Genomic DNA, 27892 nt, shown 5'->3' with positions numbered 1-27892 from the left:
TGATTTCTACAGCTGGAGTCGTCACAAGTCCGTGTCTGTTGGCAGGTGAGTATGCCTCGCTGGCCGTAATTAGAACAAGTGTATTTTTCTACGACTGTAATCCACAATCATCAGTTGTTAAATGTGCGATGCCGCCGGGTTTCCGGGCAGTGTAGTGGTCTAGTCCATTGCCTACCAACGCGGGGATCGCCAGTTCGAATCCCCGTGTTACCTCCAGCTTGGCCGGGCGTCCCCCCCAGACTCCACATATATGGGAGAAGACATGTGGTAGTCTGCAGCGCTCCCCGGATCAGCAGAGGGGGTGCAGCAGTGACCAGGACGGCTTGGAAAAGTGGGGTAATTGGCCAAGTACAACTTGGGAGAAAAAAAACAAAAAAAAAGGGGGGGGTCCATCCATCCATTATCCAAACCGCTTATCCTGCTCTCAGGGTCGCGGGGATGCTGGAGCCTATCCCAGCAGTCATTGGGCGGCAGGCGGGGAGACACCCTGGACAGGCCGCCAGACCTTCACAGGGCAACAATACAATAATAAAAGAAATAAATAAAATAATATAATAATAAAAGAACAAGTGTTTATTGAAAGATACTAAAGAAAAAGTGGGGGGGAAAGTGTGTGATGCCGGGTCTTTTCCCAGCTGGTTAGGGCTTCATAAGCCTTCTAGCATGTTCCCGGCTTTAGTGTTTTGCTTTGCTGACCACAGCTGAATGACGCCTGCTTGGGAACTTCTTGTAGGCTGCATTGCAGGAAGCAGTGCTATAGGAAATGACTAGAACCGACGGCGTACATGTTTTAAATGACTGCTGCGGTAGCATGTTGGCGTTGGCTGAACTGTGGACTGCCTTTTGGCACTGAACGAGGATTGTTGATTTGTCCCCCTGAACGGCATCAAAGTCCAGACAGCAAGCTGGTGCAGCGTGCCCAGTATGAAAAAAAGGATTAATGACAGAAAAGGAAACCTACCCATGTACTACATGAGCAGTTATGATAGACTTAAAAAATGTCAAACTATTCCCTTAAGGCAAGATGATGCAAATATAAACCAGCTTCTCTAAATTAGGATCACTATGATAGGTTTATACCTGGTGCTTGACTATCTGCCCGAGGGCCAAGTTGAGGTCCACTTGGCATTTGCCAAACAGCTTGAGGTAGCTGCTGCTGCCGCCGGGCTGAGTCTTGCACTGGATTCTGTTGGACAGCTCCAGTTCAATAAGGCCCGTCTCAAACCGTACTGCTCGCATGGATGGCGTTGTGGCCGTCATCTGAATGCCCTGGGAAACAACAAGAAAAAAATGTCTTACGGGTACTATGAATTACTACAGCAGGAAATGATGAAATGTGTAGGCAATTTATTTCACCTAGAAACTGCTGTGATGCAGCAGTGATCAATATTAATTAACCACTAAACAATATCAGTAACACAGTTAATATTGTAATAAGTGAACTCAGTGACACCTTGAACATGAGACTGAGTGAGTACAGCAGGATTTTTGGCTTGTCTGCATCAGTCGACGTGTCGTGCTCATTCCACAGAGGGATGGGCTGCTCTCCTCCTGCAGACACACACATCCACCCCATGAGTCTGAGCAGGAAACTCGTGGCGTAAATAACACAAGCAGTTGATTCCTACGTACTGATGTGTACGTGTGATGCTGTGTCTGCTCCTGCAGTGATTACAGCCTGAGCTCCTGTCAGTTTCTTCATTAGTTCATCTGGTTTTAAGACTTATAATGCTTAATGAAGATAATGCCACCAAACTGTTCTGACCCCACTGGCAAATCTAGTGCTCGTGTGCCGGCTGGCGGCATATGCTTCTACAATACGAAGACTGGTGTACGGATGCCACAGTGCTGAAGACGTCATGCAGCCCTCACTTAGAGACCTGTTTCATTGACTGTGAACCGTTCTATTCACCGCAGGAACCTTCATCACTTACTCTGGCCGGGGTCTATATCCCACCCCGGGCCTGTGTAAAACACCTGCTGATCACATTACACACATGGAGCACAAATACCCAGACTCCCTACTCATTATCCTTGGGGATTTTAAAAGAGCAAACCTCAGCCACGAACTGCCAAAAATACAGACAGCATGTTAAATGTCGCACCAGAGACAACACCACTGTGGACCACAGCCAGAAACTACAACCTGCAAAGCCTGTGGTTAAAACTGTCAGGTCTCAGTTTTGGGGTCTCAATTGCTTTCAAACCCCAAAACATGCTGCACCACAAGTTGGTCCACCCCAAGGATCAGGTCCCCGGCACCAACAGAGCAACATAGTGCAGCTGTTAAGTGTCAGGAGGATTGTCGTGACTTGTACATCAGGGAAACCAAACAGACGCTGGCCAAGAGGATGGTACAGCACAGGAGAGCTAACACATCAGACCAGCACTCCACAGTCTACACCATCTACACAGTCTACACCATCTACACAGTCTACACCATCTACAGGCCAGTGGCCACTCTTTCAAGGATGAGGATGTGCACATCATTGATAGGGAGGATGCTGGTTTGAACGGGGAGTCAAAGAGGCCATCTATGTGAAGAGGGAATGACCAGCCCTGAACCAAGGGGGGGGGGGGGGCCTAAGAGTACATCAGTCACCATCTTACAATGCTGTGATTGCAACTATTCCCCAATCCTCTGTGAATAGCACACATGGCCACTGTAAGTCTAGTTAATGGTCACACCCATATTCTCATATGAAACGGGGCGTTGGTTTGGGTCGTTATTCCACTGTGTTGTTTATAAGGGTGGGGACACCTGCAGTCAGCGTAGACTGAAGAGGTCAATTAGTTGAGTGATGAAACGTTTCTGTCAATAAACGTTGTGTCCAGATGAACTGATTCAACTTGGTTCATCATCTCAGATATCCTCCACTCCAACTCATCTGGCTCACTGTACCAGCCTCCATCTGCCAGTGGATTAAAAACTTCCTGACAGAGGAGGCAGCTGGTGAGGCTGGGGAAAATCACATCCAGCACCCGGGCAATTTGGCACCCCCCAGGGATGTGGTTGCTCTCCTCTCTACTCCTCTCCCTCTACAAAAATGACTGCACCTTAGGTGACCCATCTGTTAAACTCCTGAACTTTTTGGACGACACAACCATCATTGTCCTTATCCAGGATGGTGACGAGTCTGCATATAGATGGGCGGTTGATCAGCTGGCCCTCTGGTGGGGCAATAAAAACCTGGAGCTGAACATGCTCAAAAGAGTGGAGATGACAGTGGACTTCAGGACGAGCCCCCCACCACCACCATACTGAACATCATGGTGTCTAGAGTGAAAACCTACAGATTTCTGGGCTCCACAATCTGCCAGGACCTAAGGTGGGCATCCAACATAGACACAATTATCAAAAAGGCCCAGCAGAGGATGTACTTTCTCCGCCAGCTCAAGAAGTTCAACCTGCCTCAGGAACTGCTGATTCAGTTCTACACTGCAATAATCCAGTCTGTCCTCTGCACATCCATCACTGTCTGGTTTGATTCGTCCACCAAACAGGACAGGGACAGACTATAACGGACAGTTAAGTCTGCAGAGAAAATCACTGGTGCCAACCTGCCCTCCATTCAGGACCTCCAGACTCAGGAAATGGGCAGGCAACATCACTGCAGACCCATCACACCCTGGTCACAACCTGTTCCAACTCCTTCCCTCTGGTAGGCGCTACAGAGTACTGTATAACCACACAACAAGATATAAAAACAGTTTCTTGGGCGTTAGGGTGGCGTGATGGTCTATTCTGTTGCCTACCAACACGAGGATTGCTGGTTCGAATCCCTGTTACCTCCAGCTTGGTTGGGCGTCCCTACAGACACAATTTGGCCGTGTCTGTGGGTGGGAAGCCAGATGTGGGTATGTGACCTGGTCGCTGCACTAGTGCCTCCTCTGGTCGGTCGGGGCGCCTGTTTGGGGGGAGGGGGAACTGGGGGGAATAGCGTGATCCTCCCACATGCTACGCCCCCTGGTGAAACTCCTCACTGTCAGGTGAAAAGAAGCGGCTGTTGACTCCACATGTAAGGGAGGAGGCATGTGGTAGTGTGCAGCCCTCCCCGGATCAGCAGAGGGGGTGGAGCAGCGATCAGGAATTAGGGTTTGACTTTGAAAGTTGTTTTTTTTTTTTTTTAAACCGGGCCCCTCCAAAAAGTAGACGGTCTAATCACAGTTTTGGAGAGATTCAAGTGGGAGAAAGATACCTATCTAAGCCAATGGAGCGTTATCACAGACCCCTTTTCCACTTAACGAAAATCCAAGGGAATTTACTACTACTACTAATAATAAATAAATCTTATATAGCGCTTTTCTAACACTCAAAGTTGCTTTACAATAAATGGGGTGAAACAAGACAACAGATAAACATAGCACAAACATACTAGGATTGCCTCTGGGTCTGTGGGTCTAACGCCTAGAAAATGGGTCCTAAGTATGGCATAGCAATCCTCAGCACTGGCACAACATTTTCCTGGTACTGTGTTTGTGGAAAAAGCCCCTCACAGAATCTCAGTATCCACAAGTTTGATGTTGTGCTTGACACACTGCTCTAAACACCTAACATGCATGTTCATGTTCCACATATGCACAAATAATATCACTCCCTAGTGGCAGAAATGTAGCCATAGTCTACTGCAGTATCTGCAGTAGCTGAATATGGAGCAGCTAATTACAATGTCAAAAAGAAAATGCATGTTGTACAGATGCAAACAATATACACAATGTAGGTTTTTATTGATCAAAACATATAATCTGAATGTAGCATTGTACAATCTTAGAAAGAAACTTATATGTTTTTAATGTACATGAAAAATGTAAGTGTGATTTTTTTTACATTTGCCTTACTAACTAATGGCAAAAAGATCTACTCCATTGTGTACACTTCAGGGTACCTGACACCTTCTGGATAACCTCGTTGACTTCCTTCATGAAGACCTTCTGCAGGAAGACCAGATGGTTGAGCAAGTCTGTGGTCAAGTTGTGCTCAAAAGAGCCAATCTTTCCATCAAAGATTATGATAGAGAAAATGTAAAGAATACTGATTACAAAACAACGATAAATTGTAGATAATAAATGATAAATGATGATTTACTAAACAATGGTAAAGTATGAAATGAATTGCAGAACTTAAAGTAGCCTGAAAGCTGCAAAAATGTACCATTTCTCCTTAATTAATTTGACAAACAGTGTTTTCCTCAAAGTAAAAGAGGATTTTACTTCTAACAGGTGCTTGGGTATGACAGTTGACAAGTCTGGTGAGCACCAGTCACATCAGTAAACCTTACCTCAGCCACACAACGTAGGTAGTTGCCTTGGAGGTAGTTTCCCTGTTTACTTGGGAAGTCCTCAGTAGCCCAGCCCTGGTCTGAGTGGCTCTCATGGTCCTCCATGATATACTCTCCTGACATGGTGACCGGTGGAAGGTTTAGACTGGCTGATGGGGGCATGGTGGACATGCCTACTGGGGACACTTTTGACTGGAAGCACAACTTATGGTGTGGCAACTCAAATGTAAAACTGGTCTGTGCCCCTGAGGGGGATAAAAGAGAAGAAATCTAAATGTTAGAACGTCTTCATGCATGCTCAATAATCCAGGTAAGAAAACCACAGAAAGTTGAATCAGCTCATCTCGATACAATGTTTATTGAGAGAGAAACGTTTCATCACTCATCTAATGCCGCTTTTCCACTACATGGTACCAGCTCGACTCGACTCGACTTTTCCGTTTTCCATTACTAGAAAGTACCGGCATTTTGGTAACTTACCACTTTTCTGGTACCACCTTTGTCGAGGTTCCAAAAACACTGGAGCGGGTACCAAAATCAATGCAGACCAGCTACACTGAGGGGGTACTGTTAAGGTAATGGAAAACGACACTCGGCGAGTCGAGTTGAGCTGGTACCATGTAGTGGAAAAAGGGCATACGTGACCTCTTCAGTCTCAACTGACAGTAGGTATCCCACCCTTATAAACAATACAGTGGCATAACAACCAAAAACAATGATGGGTTTCATTTGCAAATTACCATGACCCTTAACTAGAGTTTCAATGGTAATGTGTACTATTCACAGAGGATTGGGAAATGGTTGTAAACACAGCATTGTAAGATGGCGATAGATGTACTCTTAGCCCCCCCTCGGTTCAGTGATGGTTGTTACCTCTTCACATAGATGGCCTCTTTGACTCCCTGTTCAAACCAGCATTCCTCCCTATCAAGGATGTGCACATCCTCATCCTTGAAGGAGTGGCCACTAGACTGTAGATAGCGCTGTGGAGTCCTGGCCTAGGCCAGCATGTCCTTGATAGGGAGGAACACTGGTTTGAATGGCGAGTCAAAGAGGCCATATATGTAAAGAGTGAACGACCATCACTGAACCGAGGGGGCCTAAGAGTACATCTGACACCATCCCTCAATGCTGTGATTGCAACCCTTCCCCAACCCTCAGTGAATAGTACACATTACCATTGAAACTCTAGTTAATGGTCATGGAAATTTGGATATGAAACTGATCATTGTTATCATCATCGACAGTCACTCGAAGCGAGTATGACTGTCCTCTCCGTTGGGTTGTCTACTTGTGGGTTTTCAGATGGCTGTAGAGGCCACACACTTTGGTACAATGTGGACAGGGGAAAATAGAGGTGGTTGGTGGTGGCGGTTGAGCCTTTTTCTCTTTCACCTTGCGGTTATATCCCTTTTCTCTGTGGAACAGTGAAATTCCTTTTCATGACATGCAGCTCCTTCCTGCACAGGTTTCTTCCAGGAACGCCTAATCGGTGCAATGTGTTCCCAGTTGCTCGATAAGATGTTGAATTTCTTCAGTCTTCATTGTGCCCTTGAAGCGTTTCTTTTGCCCACCAGCAGCTCGCTGACCTTCCTTCAGCTGGGGGTACAGGATCTGTTTGGGGAGACATGTGTTGGACTTGCGGATGACATGGCCTGTACTGTCCATCAGAGTTGGTGCTGCGTTATTGTGGTTGTGATGCTAGTAATGTTGGCTTCTTCCAGAACGCTGATATTGGTGCATCTGTCCTTCAAGCTGATCCTCCGGATCTTTCATAAGGATCTTTGGTGGTATTGTTCCAGGGCTCTCAGGTGCCTGCTATAGGTGGTCCAGGACTCTGTTCCATACAGCAGGATGGGGAGAACAACAACTCTGTAGAGCAGGAGTTTGGTTTGGGCCTTTAGGTCTCAGTCTTCAAAGACTCTTTACCTGAGTTTGGTGAAAGCACCACTGGCCCAACTCGGGCGATAGTTGACCTAAGAGTCAATGTCAGTTTTTGAGGAGAGAAGGCTGCCCAGGTAGGAGAGGTGATCAACATTTTCAATAATTTTGTTGTCCACTTTTATGGCAGGCTGGGTAGATGGCTGGTTGGGTGGAGGTTGATATATGAACTGGGTCTTCTTGATGTTTAATGCTAGACCCAGGGCTCTGTATGTCTTGGCAAAGACATTCAGAATGTCCTGGAGGTCTTCTGTGGAGTATGCTGTGAAGGTGTTGTTGTCTGCATACTGAAGCTCCATGATGGTGATGTTGCAGACTTTGCTCTTGGCCTTGAACTTATTACGGTTGAAGAGCCCGCCATCAGTTCTGTATAGGATTTGGATCCTCTGTGGCAGCTCTTTGCCAATGAGGTGGAGTATGGCAGCAATAAAGATGGCAAACAGGGTGTGTGTGATGATGCATCCCTGTTTGACCCCTGTTTCCACAGTAAAGGTCTCTGACTCAGAGTTGCTGTTGCTGAGCACTGTGACTGACATGCCGTCATGTAGAACCCTCAATATTCTGATGTATTTGTCAGGGCAGCCATATCTTGATAGTATGCTCCAAAGAGCCTGGCGGTCTACTAAGTCAAAGGCCTTTTTTAGGTCTATGAAAGCCATGTACAAGCACTGCTTTTGTTCACAACATTTTTCCTAGAATTGTCGTGCTGTAAATATCATGTCTGCTGTACCTCTGGATGGGCGGAAGCCACACTGTGATTCTGGGAGTACTTTCTCAGCCAGTGGTAGAAGTCAGTTTGTGAGGACACGAGCGAGGACTTTGCCTGTTGTTGACAGGAGTGAGATGCCCCTGTAATTTCCACATTCTGCCTTGTCCCCTTTCTTGAATATGGCCAATATTAGAGCATCCCTGAGCTCAGAGGGAAGCTCTTCTTTTTTCCAGACCTTGAGGAGGAGGGCATGGATGTGGTATAGGAGCTCTGGTCCACCTTCCTTTAAGATCTCAGCTGGGATCCCATCTGGACAGGCAGCCTTGTTGTTCTTAAGGCTCCTGATGGCATCTTGAAACTCGGTCATGGTAGGAGGTTCCCCAATGTCTTCTCTGATGGGACTCTAGGGAATGTGACTGGCAATGTCTGGTTCAGCTGTGCTGTTGCAGTTGAGGAGTTCCTGGAAGTGCACCTTCCATCGGGCGTAAATGAATTCATCCTTCAGCAGCTCCTACCCATCCTTTAAGCGCAGGGGGTTTAAGCTGTGGTTGCTTGGACCATAAATGGCCTTAGTAGCGCTGAAAAAAGCCTCTGGTGACACCCAAATCTGCCAGTCGCTGGATTTCCAGAGCCTTTTCTGTCCACAAAGAGTTCCTAAGCTCCCTCACCCGTCTCTATACATCCGCCTTGGCTCTGGAGGGAGCCACTCTTTTAGCCTTGCAGGTTACATCATTTTGCCAGACACGAAAGGCTTTCCTTTTCTCGGAGATGAGCTGTTCTAGCGCTGTCATTCTCATCAAACCAGTCCTGGTGTTTTCTGGACTTGTACCCAAGGGTGGTTTTGCAGGGTTTGAGGATGGTGGATTTGACCAGGCTCCAGTGCTTCTCACTGTCATCGGGATATTCCTGTTGAAGGGTTTCTCCAAGAGAGGCCCGAAGTTGCTGCTGGGTGGCAGTTTAATTCAGGCTTTCAAGGTTCACTCTTGGGCAGATCTGCTTCTTTTGAATCCTCCTCTTCCTCGAGTTTGATGGACATCGTGGAGCAGATGAGGGGATGATCTGTCCAGCAGTCATTTGCGTCGATCTTGGTCGTGGTAATCCAGTCAGGAGTTTTGAGGCACTATTTTTAGGGCACCTTTTCTAGCCCCTCCTCTAGGTGGGCTGAGCAGAGTGGATGCTAAAGAGGTGGCATGGAGTCCAAGACGACCGGCAGCCCATTCCTGCTGCAGCCTTCATCCGCCTTCTCAGCCATTGTGATGCTTCCCTAAAGTCAGCCATCATCCTCCGCCAGTTCCACCACTGAGGTCTTGGTTGGATTGCTCTTTTTCAGGGACCTCCCCCTTGAACGAACCACCACGGGTGACCCTACCAGGCGCATAGCTCCAGATGGCATTGCTCTTGTGATCTCAGGACCACGCGAGCTTCTCCACCATGACAAGGGGACAAATCCATGGCGAAGACAGTGAATTGCAGGGATACCTACAGTCAGTTGAGACTGAAGAGGTCACTTAGATGAGTGACAAAACATTTCTCTCTCAATTAAATGTGTCCAGATGAACTGATTCAACTTTTGTGTAAAATTTAGAGTTGATATTTTTTTTCTCTTAAATCTGTTGTGGGGACTAGGAATGTATCATTGCTAATATCACGCAAAAAACAAAGTTTGAATCAATAGTTGAATTCAATGTTTTTTGAAACAAATATCAGTTAGTAGAGTCTTCCTCAAATTCTGAAATCCAATTCAATCGAAAAAAACTGAAAATCTCTCAAATCAAGTTGCAATTGCATAGAAGGTATTGCCACCTCACACATGAATGTCATGTAAATGCACAGACCTGTCATGCCATGGCTCTTCATGCGGCCCATCTTGTACTCTGCCTTCAATGAAGGGAGCAGGGCGGCTCCAATGGTGATGCCGTCCATCATGGCACTGAACTTGAGAACAATGGGCTTTTTCTCTAATCCCTCAGGAAGTTGGGGGAACTCGTTGGCCTCCACGGGGGTCTGGTTTGTGCTGGATGCCTTATCAGAGGGCTGGGGGGTGGGGGTGTTGTCTCTGTTAGATGGTGGACTGAAAGGAGAGACAAAACAGAGTCCTGCTAATTTTGGCTCTAGAATGTAAAGCAGTGATGAGAAACATCAGACCCTGAAAATATGAGGCAGTCTAGTCAAAGCAATGGTTGCTTGGCTAATTTAGGTAGCAGAAAAAGGAGAGCCTAACAGGGGTGTACATGTTAATGGTTTGCTGATAAGTTGGTACAGTTCCTTGAAATGCCAGGGAAGCCAGCAAGATTTGGAACTTTTTACAGGCAGCAAGTGGGAACCAGTGTAAGGATACCAAGGATGGTTTTAAAACTATGTACGCAGCACTGTTCTGGAGACTGTAGCACCTAGATTGCATGGGCTGGATAGAAGTGCATTGCAAAAATAACTGAGGGATGGCAAGAGTCTGGACAAGGCAAGAGCCTGTAACATGTTCTGATAGATACACTCGGATCTTTTGGGTATCATACAAAGAATCCTGGCAGAAGCAGGAGACAGCTGCGAAGTGGAAAATGAAAGCTGATTGTTGATTATCACCACAAGGATCCTTGCAGTTTTTAATTCCATGCCCATATCTTACATTTGTCAAGTAAGTATTTAGCTGCTTAACTTAACGAGTTCATTGAGGACACAACACCCCTGATAATATGCATCTCCTTTAAATCTATCGCTAGGTAAAATCAGCCATAATTTTGTTTTTATCACGCAGTTTCCACTATCAATGGTCAACAAATCTCCACTTTATACAATCCAATCCCGGGCACTGCATGTCAGCAGATTTCATTATCCGTGCTCTTCTCTAAATGGAGAGGACGAGGGGTGTAATTAATTTATTAGTCTTGACAAGACTTCTAATTTCCAACACTACATGTAGCTAAAATAAATAGCCATTTATTTCGCCTTAACTAGAGCCAACCCATTACCTTCTATCCTATAATCATTGTGAAGGACACGTTACACTGAACGGTCTGCTTGTTAAAAAGAAAAGCTAGAAATGGAAAAAGAAGTCAAACGAACATGTTGGCAGGCTGTCTGATGAGGTCCGAGATCTGCTTGGAGAGCTGGTGGGAGCTGCGGACCATCATGCTGTGCAGTGTTGCTGGATGCTGGGGGATGTTGATCATGATGGCCCCTACTTTGAACACAGCTGCGTTGTTGGTCTTCAGTCCTCGCTGGGCGCTGTAAAAGGCCTGGGACTTGGCAATGTTGCATTTCACCACCGTTCTGAAACAAATCAACTTTAAATGAGCAACCAGATGAAAACGTGATTACTGTTGGGATGATGAGGAAACCTCAATGGATGTACCACTTAAGTGGAATCATTGAGTGGATGTGCCAAGTACAGGACATTTAACGATGAAAAGCAAGCACATTCAGAGAGTAACAGTGGACAGCGTTCACTTTTCTGGTCTGAGGTTTGAGGACTCGGTCCGAATGACAGAATATGAAATGAGGGCCAGTCTTTCACAGTCACACAGCCGGTACATGCCATACTACTCCCATGAATTATTTTTTTGGATCCCCCCCCCCTTTTTTCCCCCCAATTGTATCTGGCCAATTACCCCACTCTTCCAAGCCATCCAGGTCGCTGCTCCACCCCCTCTGCTGATCCGGGGAGGGCTGCAGACTACCACATGCCTCCTCCGATACATGTGGAGTCGCCAGCCACTTCTTTTCACCTGACAGTGAGGAGTTTCACCAGGGGGATGCAGCGTGTGGGAGGATCACACTATTCCACTCAGTTCCCCCTCCCCTCTGAACAGGCACTCCGACCGACCAGAGGAGGCGCTAGTGCGCGACCAGGACACACCCACATCCGGCTTCCCACCCACAGACACAGCCAATTGTATCTGTAGGGATGCCCGACCAAGCCGGAGGTACCACGGGGATTCAAACCATAGATCCCTATGTTGGTAGGCAACAGAGTAGACCGCCACGCTAAGCGGATGCCCCTTTCCATTAATGATTTGATGAATTATCTACATCACAGCCAATTGCAATTTTCGTTATGCAGGAAAACCAGTTTCTTTCTTCTCACAGTAAGCAGATCGACTCTTAGCTCATGAATCTGAAATTACAATGTGTTTTTTTATACAATCAAGGCTTCAGGAAAGAGTGGAGACAGACTGAACAAATGGTAAAACAGACTGTTAGTCAATTCTAAAACAGCCAAAAAAATAATTCAGCTTTCTGCACTCATTAAATTATCACAATCACATGGCCTGATCACTCTCTGCCACTGATGAAGATGATGTGAAACACACACTGATGTCACATCTGGGTAAAATAACAGCTGTCAGAGGATGATTCACTGTCAGATCACATGGAATGACGTGAGGAATGGAAGATGGGCATTAGAGGCAGCAGTGCTGTAATGTGCTGTGTGTGTCAGGAGGTGGAAACCCTTGATGGTTGCAGTGACATACAGAAACTCTTGTTTAGCTGTGCTGGTGGGAGAAGTTGGGAAATCCTCCAGTCTATGCAAGTAGTAGGAAGAGAAAGCAGGGATGTAAAAAAAGAGCAAAAGAGACGGTGAAATAGTTCCCACACACATTAGGTACAAACATCCACTGTCTTCTACAAGCACATCAAGTAGCCAGCCACAAAGATAAGAAAGTGGCAAGATGGGCGTTCAGGTAGCATAGTGGTCTATTCCATTGTCTACCAACATGTGGATCACCGGTTCGAATCCCTGTGTTACCTCCAGCTTGGTTGGGCGCCCCTACAGACACAACTGGCCGTGTCTGTGGGTGGGAAGCCGGACATGGGTATATGACTTGGTCGCTGCATTAGCCTCCTCTGGTCGGTCGGGGAGGGGGAACTGGGGGGAATGTCGTGATCCTCCCACGCACTACGTCCCCCTGGTGAAACTCCTCACTGTCAGGTGAAAAGAAGCAGCTGGTGACTCCACATGTATCGGAGGAGACATGTGGTAGTCTGCAGCCCTCCCCGGATCAGCAGAGGGGGTGGAGCAGAGACCAAGATGACTCGGAAGAGTGGGGTAATTGGCCGGATACAAGTAGGGAGAAAAGGGGGGGGGTAAAAAAAAGGTGCTAAGATGAAAGCGGAGGCCAATTACCCCACTCTTCCAAGCCGTCCCAGTCTCTGCTCCACCCCCTCTGCTGATCCGGGGAGGGCTGCAGACTACCACGTCTCCTCCGATACATGTGGAGTCACCAGCTGCTTCTTTTCACCTGACAGCGAGGAGTTTCACCAGGGGGACGTAGCACGTGGGAGGATCACGCTATTCCCCTCAGTCCCCCCCCCCCCGAACAGGTGCCCCGACCGACCAGAGGAGGCACTAGTGCAGCGACCAGGACATATACCCACATTCGGCTTCCCACCCACAGACACAGCCAATTGTGTCTGTAGGGACAACTGACCGAGCCGGAGGTAATACGAGGATTCGAACTGGCGATCCCTGTGTTGATAGGCAATGGAATAGACCGCTATGCTACCTGGACGCTGTGTTTTAACAAGTTCTAACAGGACGCCTTTATTCCACTTAAGATTCCATTATTGCTGTTAATAATCTGTTAAAGTGTAACCACAAAGCCTCATGTATACCTCATTACTAATAAACACATACAAATAAGTGGCACAACAAGATGAAACGTAAACAAAACACACACAGTTTAACAGTGACTACCTACTGACAATACAGACACTACAGTCGGTAGATGGATGCTGGAGATAAACCTGTCTTTCTGTCATTTGTCTGGAAAATGCATCCAACACCTGTTACACTGCCAATACTGATGTGGACCTCAGTATGACTGAACCGCTGATGAGGACCTCAGTATGACTGAACAGCTGATGAGGACCTCAGTATGACTGAAGTGGAGACTGAACAACTGATGTGGATCTCAGTATGACTGAACAGCTGATGAGGACCTCAGTATGACTGAAGTGGACCTCAGTATGACTGAACAACTGATGTGGATCTCAGTATGACTGAACAGCTGATGTGGACCTCAGTATGACTGAACAGCTGATGAGGACCTCAGTATGACTGAACAGCTGATGAGGACCTCAGTATGACTGAACAGCTGATGAGGACCTCAGTATGACTGAATAGTTGATGTGGACCTCAGTATGACTGAACAGTTGACGTGGACCTCAGTATGACTGAACAGCTGACGTGGACCTCAGTATGACTGAACAGCTGATGAGGACCTCAGTTTGACTAAATAGTTGATGTGGACCTCAGTATGACTGAACAGTTGACGTGGACCTCAGTATGACTGAACAGCTGATGAGGACCTCAGTATGACTGAACAGCTGATGAGGACCTCAGTATGACTGAACAGCTGATGAGGACCTCAGTATGACTGAACAGCTGATGAGGACCTCAGTATGACTGAACAGTTGACGTGGACCTCAGTATGACTGAACAGCTGACGTGGACCTCAGTATGACTGAACAGCTGAAGTGGAAACCGGAGCACCCGAAGGAAACCCACGCAGACACGGGGAGAACATGCAAACTCCACACAGAGGACGACCTGGGACAACCCCCAAGGTTGGACGACCCCGGGGCTCGAACCCAGGACCTTCTTGCTGTAAGGCAACCGCGCTAACCACTGTGCCACCGGGCCGTCCAGGGAAAGGCTCGTGCCCCTGAATGACACACTCGTTTACTGTACACCTGATCGCTAGGAGACTTTAAACAAGTCCTCGCAGGCCTGTAAAAGAAAGCTTGGCTGCTTTATGTGTCCCTCTGCTGAGCCACGCATCTCTAATTCATTTTCCTGTATGACTGTGGATCAAGACTGAATTGGAAATGAAGCCCGATGGTGTATTTTGACTGTAAAGAGATAATATACTTCATAAAATTTGGGCAGCACAGTGGCAGAGTGGTTAGCGCTGTCGCCTCATTGCAAGAAGGTCTTGGGTTCAAACCCCGGGGTAGTCCAACCTTGGGGCCATCCCGGGTTGTCCTCTGTGTGGAGTTTGCATGTTCCCCCTGTGTCTGTGGTGGGTTTTCTCCGGGTGCTACGGTTTCCCCCACCATCAGAAAGACATGCATGTGAGGGTTAATACTCCGGTTTGTGCCCCTGAGCAAGGCATGGCAAGACAAACTGGAGTTGGTCCCCAGGTGCTGCACGCCGGCTGCCCACTGCTCCTAGCTACACAGCTAGCACAGGTTAAATGTGGAGGAAGAATTTCCCCATGGGGATCAATAAAGTAATTAAAAATAAAAAGATTGCAATGATTTTAACTTCTCTGCATTTAGTAAAAAACACCAGCTTTATTTTGTAATTATAAAAAGCAGCTGTTTTATATTTATTTACTGACAAAATAGCATTTTTCTGATCCCATAGAATTATTCAGCGACCAATCAGAAGTGCTTCATACAAATAATGTCTTCTTGATTACTCCTACACGACCGTTCACATTCTGACCGATATGTTCGGGGTTTACTTTCTATATGGGTCTTTTTTGTTCAACAACGACAAAACCACTGGAACCGCTGGACAGCCACATGCTGGACATACATGCTGGACATCCACATGCTGGACATACATGCTGGACATACATATGCTGGACATCCACATGCTTGACATACATGCTGGACATACATGTTGGACACACATGCTGGACAGACACATGCTACTGTAGAGGACCACATGTCTGGATTCATGTTTAAGTACTCATCACCACAACACAACCTTAACATACATAGACATGCCTTCATTTACACACGCACACCAAAGCAGCAGTACCAGCATGGCTGCCCAGCTGTCAGTACTGAGGCTTCACTGACAAACACTGCTCACAGGATGAAACACAAACACACTTTCATACTTGTACATTTCCAAAACACCCACACTGGGAAGTGAGTCAGCTGAAAGTAAGAAGACTCCGAGCCCTGCCTGAGTTTCACCGGGCTGGAATAAAGCCGTACGTACTGGATATCCGGAGTGATCCCCTCCAGGAGCACAATGTTTACCCCTCCGATGTGGGCAGAAGCACAGGTCTCGGTCATCTTCTGGTGCAGGATATCTACACAAGACACACTGTCATGAGGCACCGCACACCCAGTCCACACTTGTATCTGGTTTCTGTTTTGTTTTTGTTTTGTTTTGTTTTTTTGGGGGGGGGTTTGTTTCCCCCTCCCCCCCCCCAATTGTATCCGGCCAATTACCCCACTTTCCCGAGCCATCCCGGTCTCTGCTCCACCCCCTCTGCCGATCCGGGGAGGGCTGCAGACTACCACACGTCTCCTCCGATACATGTGGAGTCATCAGCCGCTTCTTTTCACCTGACAGTGAGGAGTTTCACCAGGGGGACGTAGCACGTGGGAGGATCACACTATTCCCCCCAGTTCCCCCTCCCCCCCGAACAGGCGCCCTGACCGACCAGAGGAGGCGCTAGTGCAGCGACCGGGACACATACCCACATCCGGCCTCCCACCTGCAGACACGGCCAATTGTGTCTGTAGGGGCGCCCAACCAAGCTGGGGGCAACAAGGGGATTCGAACCAGCGATCCCAATGTTGGTAGGCGACGGAATAGACCGCGCCACGCCACCCGGACGCCTCAACACTTATATTTGTATGCCTGAAAAAGCTTGCCAAGAAGGTTAAAGGACAAACTCAATGTGGTGGTAAGAAATTGTGTTAAGGACGAACAACGAACTGTCCATTTCCATCCACACTCACCCAGACAGTGTGCGTCTCACCTTTCATCTTCTCTTTCAGTGTGAAACTGCCGTGGATCTTCTTCAGCTCCGCCTCCATAGTCAGTCCACCAATGTCCGCCTCCAAGTGAGTGCGGTTCACCATGCCAATGCCAAACACAATAAGAGTGACATGCTGTGGCTCGGAGCTCACCAGGCTACGCCGCCGCCCACCAGCACCCAGCGGCTTGATAAATGCTGTGGAGTCTTGCTGCTCGTTCTCAAAGATCACTTTACAGAGGGGCTCTGATGCCCTACGCCCACCATCTGAAAAATAAAAAGACATTTAAGTCAATATGTTCATACAAAATTTAAAAAAGCATTACTAATTATATATTTATATAAGGTAGTGACACCGTCTGTGGCCCAAGAGACCGGGGTTGGAATTGCAGTCAGTGCAAGCCTCCAGTAAGAGTCCTCAGGCTTAGACTCCTAAAGCTATACACAAGCCTACCTCGGATCACGGGTGAGAGAAATATAACTACAGCCCTACTGGCGTGGACGTCGCCCAGATTAACAAGGTCCGTGTCAGGTGTTGGGGAACCAGAACCAAGCAACCAACAAGTGGGCTACTGGAACAACACACTCATGGACACAAAAACCGAGAACATGGAGTTGCTGGAGTGCTTCTATGATGGGTAGGAGACCAACACCCTAGTATTTTAGAAAGTACTTTCTAAAAGTCTACATTTAATGATATAGGATGATATGAGGGAAAGTTAAGCGGGTCTTTATTTGGTTTTGGGAGTGGTGAAATAGTAGCCTCTCCTAGAGTAGGGGGTAAAGATTTATCACTGAAGGAGTCTGTGTACATCTCTCTTAATAGGGGTGAAACTGAATTTCTTGTAAAATCCGGTGGGGAACCCATCAGCGTCAGGACTCTTGCCACTCTGCATTGATTTAATAACTTCTTTGATTTCCTCAAATTTAAACTTAATATTTTCTGCGCTGTATATCCTTAAGTTGTCATGAAAACGACCCACATCTCACAGTTGGTCTAACTTGTTGCTTTCAACAAAACTGAACCGCTGGTCTGCCAAGACAATGTAAATCAGGAGTCAGGAATCAGGAACATTTATTTGTCGTTTCATCGTTTCCCTCAGCTCACAGTAGCGCAACTCAAAGTTAAAAACACATTCGGAACCTACAAGAACACACATATCCAAACTACAAAAAAAAAAAAAAAAAAAAAACTACAAAAACTCCAAAAACACATATATCCAACACACACCAAAAAAAAAAAAGAAAATTAAAAGAATTCACTGTCCAAAAGAGCGAACGCCAGCCAGGGTAACTGTTGGAACTGCTGGTCTACATAGGCTAGCAGTTAGTTTAGCCTGTCCCACTTCCGCGTCCTGTCAGACCGCCCGCGGTGTTTCCTCTTTGGGCATAGCTCCGGGCAAGGCCGCGGTCCCCGGGCCCACAGGACGCAGCAGAGCAAGCTCCCCCAGCTGATCCAGCACCAGCTCTCCCAGCCATCAGACAAAGACACAAACCCAGACACACGCGGACAAAGACACTGCATGGAGGGCACTGAGTGAGGCCGTTGCAAACGTGAGTTCACGCCGCCATCTTCCCACGCTAGAAGCAGAACAAGTTCCAAGAGCACAAGCTGCAGAGATGACCCTTCATGGAGAAGAAGGATGGAGGACAAGATGAAGGCAGCCCAGAGATGTTAGCTGGCTAACAAGAGGTACAGAATGGATTGATGAAATAAAAAGTAGTAGCAGACATCAACACAACACTGAGTCTCAAGCATGAAGAGCTGGACAGCACTGGGACCGAACATGATCCACGCCTACTAGCTGAAGAAGGAAAAAGCACTCCGTGACTGCCTGGCAGCACAAATGAACCAGCTGCTAGCATCAGAAGAACAAACCTAGAGGCCAACTCCAAGGCCATCGCACAAGTGACCATCAAGTGCAGTATATACCAAGGTGGTGCGCTATCCCTGCTGCTGTTCTGCATAGGCCTGAACCCTCTCAGTCAGATCATCGCAAAGAGTGAATATGGCTACAAGTTCAGAAGTGGGGTAACCATCAGTCACCTCCTGTACATAGATTATTACATCAAGCTGTACGCCAAGAGTGAAGGAGACATCGACTCACTGATCCACCGCACGAGAAAATACAGGGATGTTGTAATTACATTTGCAGATTACACCACAGTGATCGGACTAGTAAGTTAGTGATGAGAGGGCCTATTGGAGGGAAGTGGAAGATTTAACCATATGGGGCCATGAAAACAACCTCTCTCTAAATGTCAATAAGAAAAGAAATCATTCTTGACTTTAGAAAGATCACATTCCTATTTCCATCAATGGTTCACCTGTTGAAATTGTGGACAGTTTTAGATTTCCCGGTTTACACATCACAGACACCCTCACATGGTCTCGCAACACCGATTGCATCCTCAAAAAAGCACAGCAGAGACTGTATTTTCTGAGGCGTCTCATAAGTTTTGGTATGAGCACTGTGTACACTTTAGCTGGATCCATCCTCAATTCCCCCTTGGACACGATAAACCCCAGGAAGGAGATGATGCCCACATGGAGTTGCCACTTTTCTACCTTCACAAATAGCCGGTGGTCAAGGAGGCATTGGACTTGTTGCCGGATGTGTTGTTTGTGGTTGGGGAAAGTCTTGGAAAAAATTAATATGCCATCCAGGTAAACAAAAGAGAAGTGTTTAAAATATCCCTCAGGACATCATTGACAAAAGCCTAGAAAACAGCAGGTGCGTTAGTGAGCCCAAAGGACAAGACAAGGTACTCGTAGTGTCTGTGGGGGGTGCTGAAGGCGGTCTTCCATTCATCACCCTACCAGATAAAAATGACATGATAGGCGTTGCACAGGTCTAATTTAGAAAATACAGTGGTGCCTTGTAGCTATTTGAAGGCTGTGGTCATAAGAGGTACGGGGTAAGGATTCTTGATTGTGATCTGGTTCAATCGCCTACAGTCAATGCAGGGGCAGTGACCCTATCCATCTTCACAATGAAAAAGAAGCAGTCTCCAGCAGGTGAAGCAGAGGGTCTGAAGCAGGCTCCAGCAGGTGAAGCAGAGGGTCCGATGTGGCCAGCAGCAAGGGCTTCCTCGTTATTGGTGGCCATGGTGAGGGTTTCAGGCCATAAGAGGGAAAAGAGTCTTCCCCACAGAGGGGTAGTGCCCGGGAGGAGGTTGATGGCAAAATTGTAGGGTCTGTGAGGAGGCAATTCACTGGCCTGCTGTTTGCAAAAAACCTCCCCGATATCCCAGTAAACAGGAAGAACCAGGTGAAGATCTGGTTTGGCTTCCGTAGGGGTGTTCTGGGACTGGGGCTGGATGCTGTGACGAGGGACTGGACAGGGAGTGATGGAGTGGGCTGAGCATGAGCATTGCAGATAGTGCCCCGGCGAAGTATTTTGCCAGAATGCCAATCAATTAAGGGATTATGGGTAACTAGTTAAGATGACCGAGAACAAGGGGGAGTCAGGAAATTTAACTAATTACAGTTGTATAATTTCTGTGAGGTTCTGTCCTACATGGAACTGGATGGGGATGGTGCGTTGCACAATATTGTCTGACCCAAGAGGTCTACCATCCAGTGCAGTGAAGGAGATGGGGGACTGTAATATCAAAAGGAGAACACCCCACTGATAGGACAGGTTGACATCTGAAATAGTCTGAGGGAAGGAAGAGGGGCTAGAGCCTGAAGATGAGGGGGCACTGGGACAGGAACTCTCCACATCACATTCCAGCGGAGAGATGTGGGCTCATGTTAGGTTGAGGAGTCATGCTCTGTGTCCACCAGAGTGTGTGTCCTGGTGGCAGCCTGGGCAGTCTGTTGCTAGGAAGTCACCAGCTGCTGGAAAGCGACCAACATCTCTCGCAGCGAATCCCTGATGGACCGCAGGTCCTGGCTGTGGCTGGAGAGGGTTCAACAGGATCTGCTTTCTTTACGCCAAGTCTATTTCTGGCTCAGTTTTCTGTTCAGATCTCGAAGTCGGGTTGGATCCAAGTGCAAATAATAGCAGATGGAAACCAGACTTTAAATTATAATTCAGTCTTTACTTATGAAACAAAAGCAGGAGCAAACAAAAGGATGGTATACAAAAATGCTGACGATTTCTAAACTTTGAAAAGGTACACTACCGTTCAAAAGTTTGGGATCACCCAAACAATTTCGTGTTTTCCATGAAAAGTCACACTTATTCACCACCATATGTTGTGAAATGAATAGAAAATAGAGTCAAGACATTGACAAGGTTAGAAATAATGATTTTTATTTGAAATAAGATTTTTTTTACATCAAACTTTGCTTTCGTTAAAGAATCCTCCATTTGCAGCAATTACAGCATTGCAGACCTTTGGCATTCTAGCTGTTAATTTGTTGAGGTAATCTGGAGAAATTGCACCCCACGCTTCCAGAAGCAGCTCCCACAAGTTGGATTGGTTGGATGGGCACTTCTTTGAGCAGATTGAGTTTCTGGAGCATCACATTTGTGGGGTCAATTAAACGCTCAAAATGGCCAGAAAAAGAGAACTTTCATCTGAAACTCGACAGTCTATTCTTGTTCTTAGAAATGAAGGCTATTCCATGCGAGAAATTGCTAAGAAATTGAAGATTTCCTACACCGGTGTGTACTACTCCCTTCATAGGACAGCACAAACAGGCTCTAACAGGTACTATTTAATGAAGATGCCAGTTGGGGACCTGTGAGGCGTCTGTTTCTCAAACTAGAGACTCTAATGTACTTATCTTCTTGCTCAGTTGTGCAACGCGGCCTCCCACTTCTTTTTCTACTCTGGTTAGAGCCTGTTTGTGCTGTCCTCTGAAGGGAGTAGTACACACCGGTGTAGGAAATCTTCAATTTCTTAGCAATTTCTCGCATGGAATAGCCTTCATTTCTAAGAACAAGAATAGACTGTCGAGTTTCAGATGAAAGTTCTCTTTTTCTGGCCATTTTGAGCGTTTAATTGACCCCACAAATGTGATGCTCCAGAAACTCAATCTGCTCAAAGAAGTGCCCATCCAACCAATCCAACTTGTGGGAGCTGCTTCTGGAAGCGTGGGGTGCAATTTCTCCAGATTACCTCAACAAATTAACAGCTAGAATGCCAAAGGTCTGCAATGCTGTAATTGCTGCAAATGGAGGATTCTTTGACGAAAGCAAAGTTTGATGTAAAAAAAATCTTATTTCAAATACAAATCATTATTTCTAACCTTGTCAATGTCTTGACTCTATTTTCTATTCATTTCACAACATATGGTGGTGAATAAGTGTGACTTTTCATGGAAAACACAAAATTGTTTGGGTGATCCCAAACTTTTGAACGGTAGTGTATATAACAAAAGGGGAGAAGATCTTGAAGACGTTAACTCAAACAACGAAAACTTACTTGCAAAGCAAGGAAGATTATGAACCTCGAAGGACATAGAAAGTGTAGTCATGAAAAACATAGCAACCACGGTAAAAGAACCGTGAAAACTGAGCAAGGGAGTGATGGGAGGGAGGGGTTTAAATATAGGAGAAAACAGGTATGTCAAATTAACTCTAGGTGAACATGTACCAGGTGACAATAACACATAGTGATTAGTGACGGGGCATGAAGAATGGGTGAAGGTTGACATCTAGTGGTATCTCAGGGGTAGTGGATCCCACAATCTCCCAAGTTTTCTGCATTTGGAGACAATGGCTCTCACTTGGCCCTTTTCGACCAAAGTAGCTCTGGTTCAGGCACCAGTTCCGTTCAGGATTCCGAGAACGTTGATGTTGTGTGGCGAACGGGCCCCCGTTTCAACCAGTCTTTAGTGGAACCGTTGTGCGTCATCAACAGGGGACTTCGTGCGCTGCACACAGGATGTAAACATTAGCTACATCCCACTGAGACCCACTAGCTAGCAGTAATATAGCATCATATTATTACGTCGTCCAGCTCCACTTTTGGACAACTCTTTTATATCGTCCCGGTAGTCCTTCTTAATTTTTTTTTTAACTTGTTGATAAATTGTTCTTGTGTTCGAGTGAACCCATTCTTGGCCATCTCTTCTACTAATTCGCCATACAGCTTACTTTTTCTCGTGCTACTCTCTAGTTTTTCCTGAAACTCGTGAGATGCCCAGATAACAACCAAATACTGAGTTTCCTCAGCTGACTACTGCGCACCCTGGTTATCTGACGATTTCGCCATTATCTACCGTTAGACTATCTCCTCTCCTCTTCCTCTGGAATGTCATGCACCCATTGATGTCGTCTCGGTTCGCGCTTAAAAACCTGCCATTTTTTGTTGCCGGTTCGGAACCAAATTTCGGGTTCCAAACCAATTTATTTTTGGTTGAAATGCTCTGAACCGTTCAAAAAAGGGTTTGCGAACCGGCACTGCACCCGTTCCCTGTTGGTGGAAAAGGGCTAACTGTGGTTCGCTGGAGTCCCAGTGCCTTAGAAACCCCTTCCAGACTGATATATGGCAACCATGTTTTTCTCATCTCTCTTGGAATGTCTTTTGATGGCAGCACAGTGTGCTGCCCGCTGACACCTTGTAGCCTATGTCACACTGATGGTAAGGGTCTATATAAGTCATGTTTACACTCAACAGGGCTGGCAGTCATCAAGTCTGTCTGTTCTAACTGAATCCAATTATCAGTTACATTTGGTTAACTGGGGGACTGAGTCACTACGGGGCCAATCACTTTTTCACACAGGGTCAGCTGGTGTTGGATAACTTTTTTCCTTGCATAAAATTATCATTTATAAACACAATTTTGAGTTTATTCAGGTTCTCTTCTTCTTATTGATATTTTGCATGAAGATCTGAAATTATTAAGAGTAACAAATATGCAAAAATAGAGGATATAAGGAAGGGGGCAAAAAACTTTTTCACAGCATACACACATACACGTTTACTTTTTGGGAGGAAAAAATAAAACTGCTACTTTTCCAGTTTTTACAGGTAACTATAGCTGTGGAAGAGAGGAAGGAGGGAAGAAAAGAATGCCAGATGAACGATGAGAAAGTAAAAAACACATGGCAGCTGAATCATACCTGAGAGGCAATTCTCTGGGGAGCTTTTGTCGAGGATGCCAGTGGGATCAGAAATGAGAGAGTAGAAATTGAGGAGCTTGTACATATTCTGCCAGCATTCTGCTGATGGCTCGCTCTGCTCCGATACCGTGATGGAGTCTGAGTCATCCATCTGGATTGCCATGTGGTCTGCCACATCACGAGAACCCTTCCTTGACACCTACGTGTTGTGCAATATAATGAAGAAAAAACCCCAGATATAACATATACAAGCACATATATCACTATATATATATATATATATATATATATATATATATATATATATATATATATATATACGTATAGTGGTTTTTTTCGAAACCATCAATGGTGTTGAGTGCTCAACTAATGAGGAGGGGAATATATATATATATATATCAGTATTGCAATTGTAAAGTAAGGTAGCAAGATAATGGCATCTAGTATATGTATTTACTTTGCTAAACCATGCCTATTTGTTAGATTTTGTCAAAGAGCTGGTATGTTGTTCTAATTGCTCTAATCTAAATGATCTAATTTCAATTTCATATCATGATATTTTCAGAATTTATGATATCTGTAAGAAAAAAGTTACTCCAACAAAGAATTATTTTGATGACCTCATGCGCTAGGAGTAAAGCCGCTTTGACAGTTTTTACTACCTTGGAAGTACGTCGCTCTGAACGTCCCAGCGAGCTGCGTCCCCTGGGCTCTCTTCTTCCCAAAGTGTCCATTCCTGATGGCGGTCCATTCAGAGGCTGCCCTCCAACAACTGCTCCACTTCCTACCCCTCCACTTCCTCCCCCTCCTCCCACCCCTCTCTTACTTTTCAGTGTCTGGGTCCCGCTGCGGCCTGCCCCGTTGAGACTGCCTCGTGAACTGCGGCTTAAGTCAGACGACCTGAAATGACGATAAGGCCTGGCCTTGAACGTAGGCGTGGGGGAGGCGGAGCCAGCTGTGTAGCGGCTGAGTTTGATGTCGGTTTGCGTGGCCTTTATGTCGTCAATCATGGTACTGAACTGGTGGATGAGGCGAACTAGAGCCATGTCCACACGCTGGCTGATGGCTTGGCAGGCAGTGGTGAAGTCGCAGTGGAAGGTGTTGTAGTGGCGACGACTTAGGTCATGGAATGAGAGTGGGGCAGCAGTCGGACCCTGTGGGGTGCTGGTTGATTTCTCCGTCACCACTGCGTTCAGGCTGAACGTCTCTATCAGCAGAGCTGGCTTAAAATCTAATGGAGGGAGGTTGACCATCCCTTGTCTAGAGAGGAGAGAGGAAGCAAAAAGAGGATCAGAACAAAACTGACTTGAATTTTCAGTCCTATCTTCTTCATCTGTTCAGTATTACTGCGTTTACCGTTAATAGGGCAGAGTGGTTGTGGCATTAGATTGTTACTTACCTCCGGGACCTTTTGTTTTTACGCTCTTTGGAAGTGTCAGAGTCAACGATGTCTGCTCTGAGACACTCCAGGGTGCCGGAGAAGGAGAGATGCTCTCCAAAGTACATCTTGTAACTCAGAGGAGTGGTGTCCTGGGCCTGGATTCCTGTATGGCTCAGCAGAGGCCTGAAAACAACCTACGAAGACAGAAAGCAAGCACATTTATTTATAGCGCACACTTCTACACAGGGCAATTCAGTGTGCTTTACACAAATACAGACAGAAAAGAAACAACCGTATAAAATACAATTTAAAGAGTAAATAAGGGGGCGTCTGGGTAGTGTGGCGGTCTATTCCGTTGCCTACCAACACAGGGATCGCTGGTTCGAATCCCTGTGTTACCGCCAGCTTGGTCGGGCGTCCCTACAGAGACATTTGGCCGTGTCTGCGGGTGGGAAGCCAGATGTGGGTCTGCGTCCTGGTCGCTGCACTAGCGTCTCCTCTGGTCGGTCAGGGCGCCTTTTCGGGTGGGGGGGGGGAATAGCGTGATCCTCCCACATGCTACGTCCCCCTGGTGAAACTCCTCACTGTCATTTGAAAAGAAGCGGCTGGTGACTCCACATGTATCAGAGGAAGCATGTGGTAGTCTGCAGCCCTCCCCGGGTCGGCAGAGGGGGTGCAGCAGCAACCGGGACGGCTCTTTATTCTGCAACTGCAGAATAAAGGGGGGGGGAATCCCCTCCCCCCCAAAAAAAGTACAAAGTACATAAAATGTACTTTGAAATAGTAATTAAAAAGAGTAATATAATAAAAAGACAGGTGTTTTTGTTGTTCCTCTGTCGCAGCAACAAGGACCGTCTAGTCATCCTGTGGTGGATGACTAAAGTGAGGAAGAGTTGCACATCATCAACCCCACTCTTTCGTCCGAGACCACCTGCTACCAGTGGCAAGACTAGCGAGACGACTGGCAATGGAGACGGATGCAGATTGTTCCTCAGGGTTTCTTCCCGAAGCCTTTCCCGTAGGCGAGTATACCCGCAAGGCAGCGGAGGTTTTAAATCAGAGTTTTCCTTCTCCTAGATGAACTGCCCGACAGGCTAACGAGTTTCATCTACCCGGGTCTGAAAGAGTTGTCCTTCTCCTAGATTGGATGCCAACCGAGGCTGATGAGTCCAATCGACCCACCAAGTTAAAAAGAAAATACAAAGTACAAAAGAATAGAATAAATAGATAGTCACATCCCCGCCAGGAGTGACTAGAGATCTAGTACTTCCAGAATGAAAGTGCAGTAGGAATAAGGTGCAAGTTTCAATGCTCAATCGTAGGCCCAAGAAAATGGGAGTGCAGACCAAGCCAGAGAATGTAAGGGTTAACAAAATGTGTTAACTAAAATAAAATTGGCCCAGAGCTTAGAAGTCCTACACCGTCCCATATGAACAATGCTACCTTTAACAAGAAACAATGATTCCTTCTCTCGATCGCACAATGCTTAATGTAATGTCGATCACCATGTAAAACAGCAGGAGCACCAGCCTACGTGGATCCTCAGGCTCTGTGCTAGCATGAATAATGTCAAAATGTAGCACTTTGTCACATAAGTAACAGCAGGAACAAAGACATAAGAAAAACAATAGACAAAAGGGAAAGAGAAAGTTGGGAGTGTAAGACAAACTGGTTGCTGACAAGAGCCTAGCATGTGTGAGCGTAGTGACTTGGACTATAACACCTGGTAGGAGTATGGGCTGAAGGGTGACGGAAGGGTTCGGGTGGGAACCCTGTTTGAGGTCAGGGAAGAAGAGGGGGTATCAGAGCTGTGATGGCAAACATACTCCACCATAATGAGAAGTAATATCCCAGCGGGCATTCATCAAGCCCACATAGTAAACATGGACAATTCATCCCTTTAGTGGGAAGATACTGGCTTTAGTGTCCGTTACCCCCCCCTCAGTTTATTTATTTGTTTGTTTGTTTGTTTTAGGGGTTATTGTATATTGTCCTGATTGTAAAAAGCCTTTGGGACTACTTGGGCTATACAAGTAAACTTGACTTGTATTGGAAACATGTAAAAGTAAGGAATCTTAAGAACGGATATATTTATATCATTTGTATTGAAAATTAATAAATTCGTAGGACGGATTAGGAAGTATTACAGATAAGAGGGACATGTGCTGCAATAGAATCAGCTGGAATCAAACTCGGGAATCTGTTACCAGACCTTGTCTTTTATTTCAACACTTCACTGGTTGAGCCACCGAGACTACTGACAAGCTACTGACCAGTTTTGTTAAGTGTCTTGATGTGTGCTCAATAATCCAGGTAAGGAAATCCCAGAAAGGTGAATCAGTTCATCTGGTCACAACGTTTACTGAGATACGCTTCGTCACTCATCTAAGTGACCCAACAGTCGCCCGTCGGCCAGTGTCGGACCGTCGGTGAGCGTCTGTCACCCTGGTTTTTGCGGTGTATCCCGCACCGTTGGCACTAGTCGGACCCGTGGGCAGCTTTGAGGCCGATTCAGTAGAATCGGCGGTGGAGCCGGTCGGTTAGAGAGATCACTCTGATTGGCTGTTCAGCTTAGCAAATCAGTGCACAAGAAGAGGAAACGGAAGTTATGAAAGCAAGCAAACGACGAAGTCAATAGGCCACACGCTGAAGGCTCTGAACAGGAAAGAAGTGAGCGACATTTTTAAAACCGGAGGCTTCACTTATATCCAGCTCTCGACACAGGTTCGAGAAAGCCCCTTGAGCCTGTCGCTGTAGTATCCATGATTTCACCCATTTAGTGCGGTTTCTCCTTGTTTTTCACCTCCGCCTCTTCCTTTCTTCTTCCACAACCAAAA

The 27892-nt window shown here is 46.5% G+C and overlaps 1 protein-coding gene across 1 annotated transcript in view; it reads right to left on the bottom strand.

The window, feature by feature from the left end:
• Positions 1-27892, bottom strand: part of kiaa1109 (KIAA1109 ortholog) — a 244713-nt gene that overhangs the window by 60620 nt on the left and 156201 nt on the right. Inside the window, exons 46-56 of the mRNA XM_056296251.1 lie at positions 25074-25249; positions 24337-24934; positions 23675-23873; positions 16656-16919; positions 15884-15977; positions 10990-11196; positions 9765-10000; positions 5280-5524; positions 4887-4992; positions 1454-1551; positions 1081-1269 (exon numbers count right to left, since the gene is read on the bottom strand). Of these exons, the coding sequence (XP_056152226.1) occupies positions 1081-1269; positions 1454-1551; positions 4887-4992; positions 5280-5524; positions 9765-10000; positions 10990-11196; positions 15884-15977; positions 16656-16919; positions 23675-23873; positions 24337-24934; positions 25074-25249 (2412 nt within the window). The remainder of the gene's footprint in view (positions 1-1080; positions 1270-1453; positions 1552-4886; positions 4993-5279; positions 5525-9764; positions 10001-10989; positions 11197-15883; positions 15978-16655; positions 16920-23674; positions 23874-24336; positions 24935-25073; positions 25250-27892) is intronic.

This window comes from Lampris incognitus, chromosome 16 (genome assembly GCF_029633865.1).
Source record: "Lampris incognitus isolate fLamInc1 chromosome 16, fLamInc1.hap2, whole genome shotgun sequence".
NCBI classification, from domain to species: Eukaryota; Metazoa; Chordata; class Actinopteri; order Lampriformes; family Lampridae; genus Lampris; species Lampris incognitus.
This window is presented reverse-complemented; position numbering and strand designations above follow the sequence as displayed.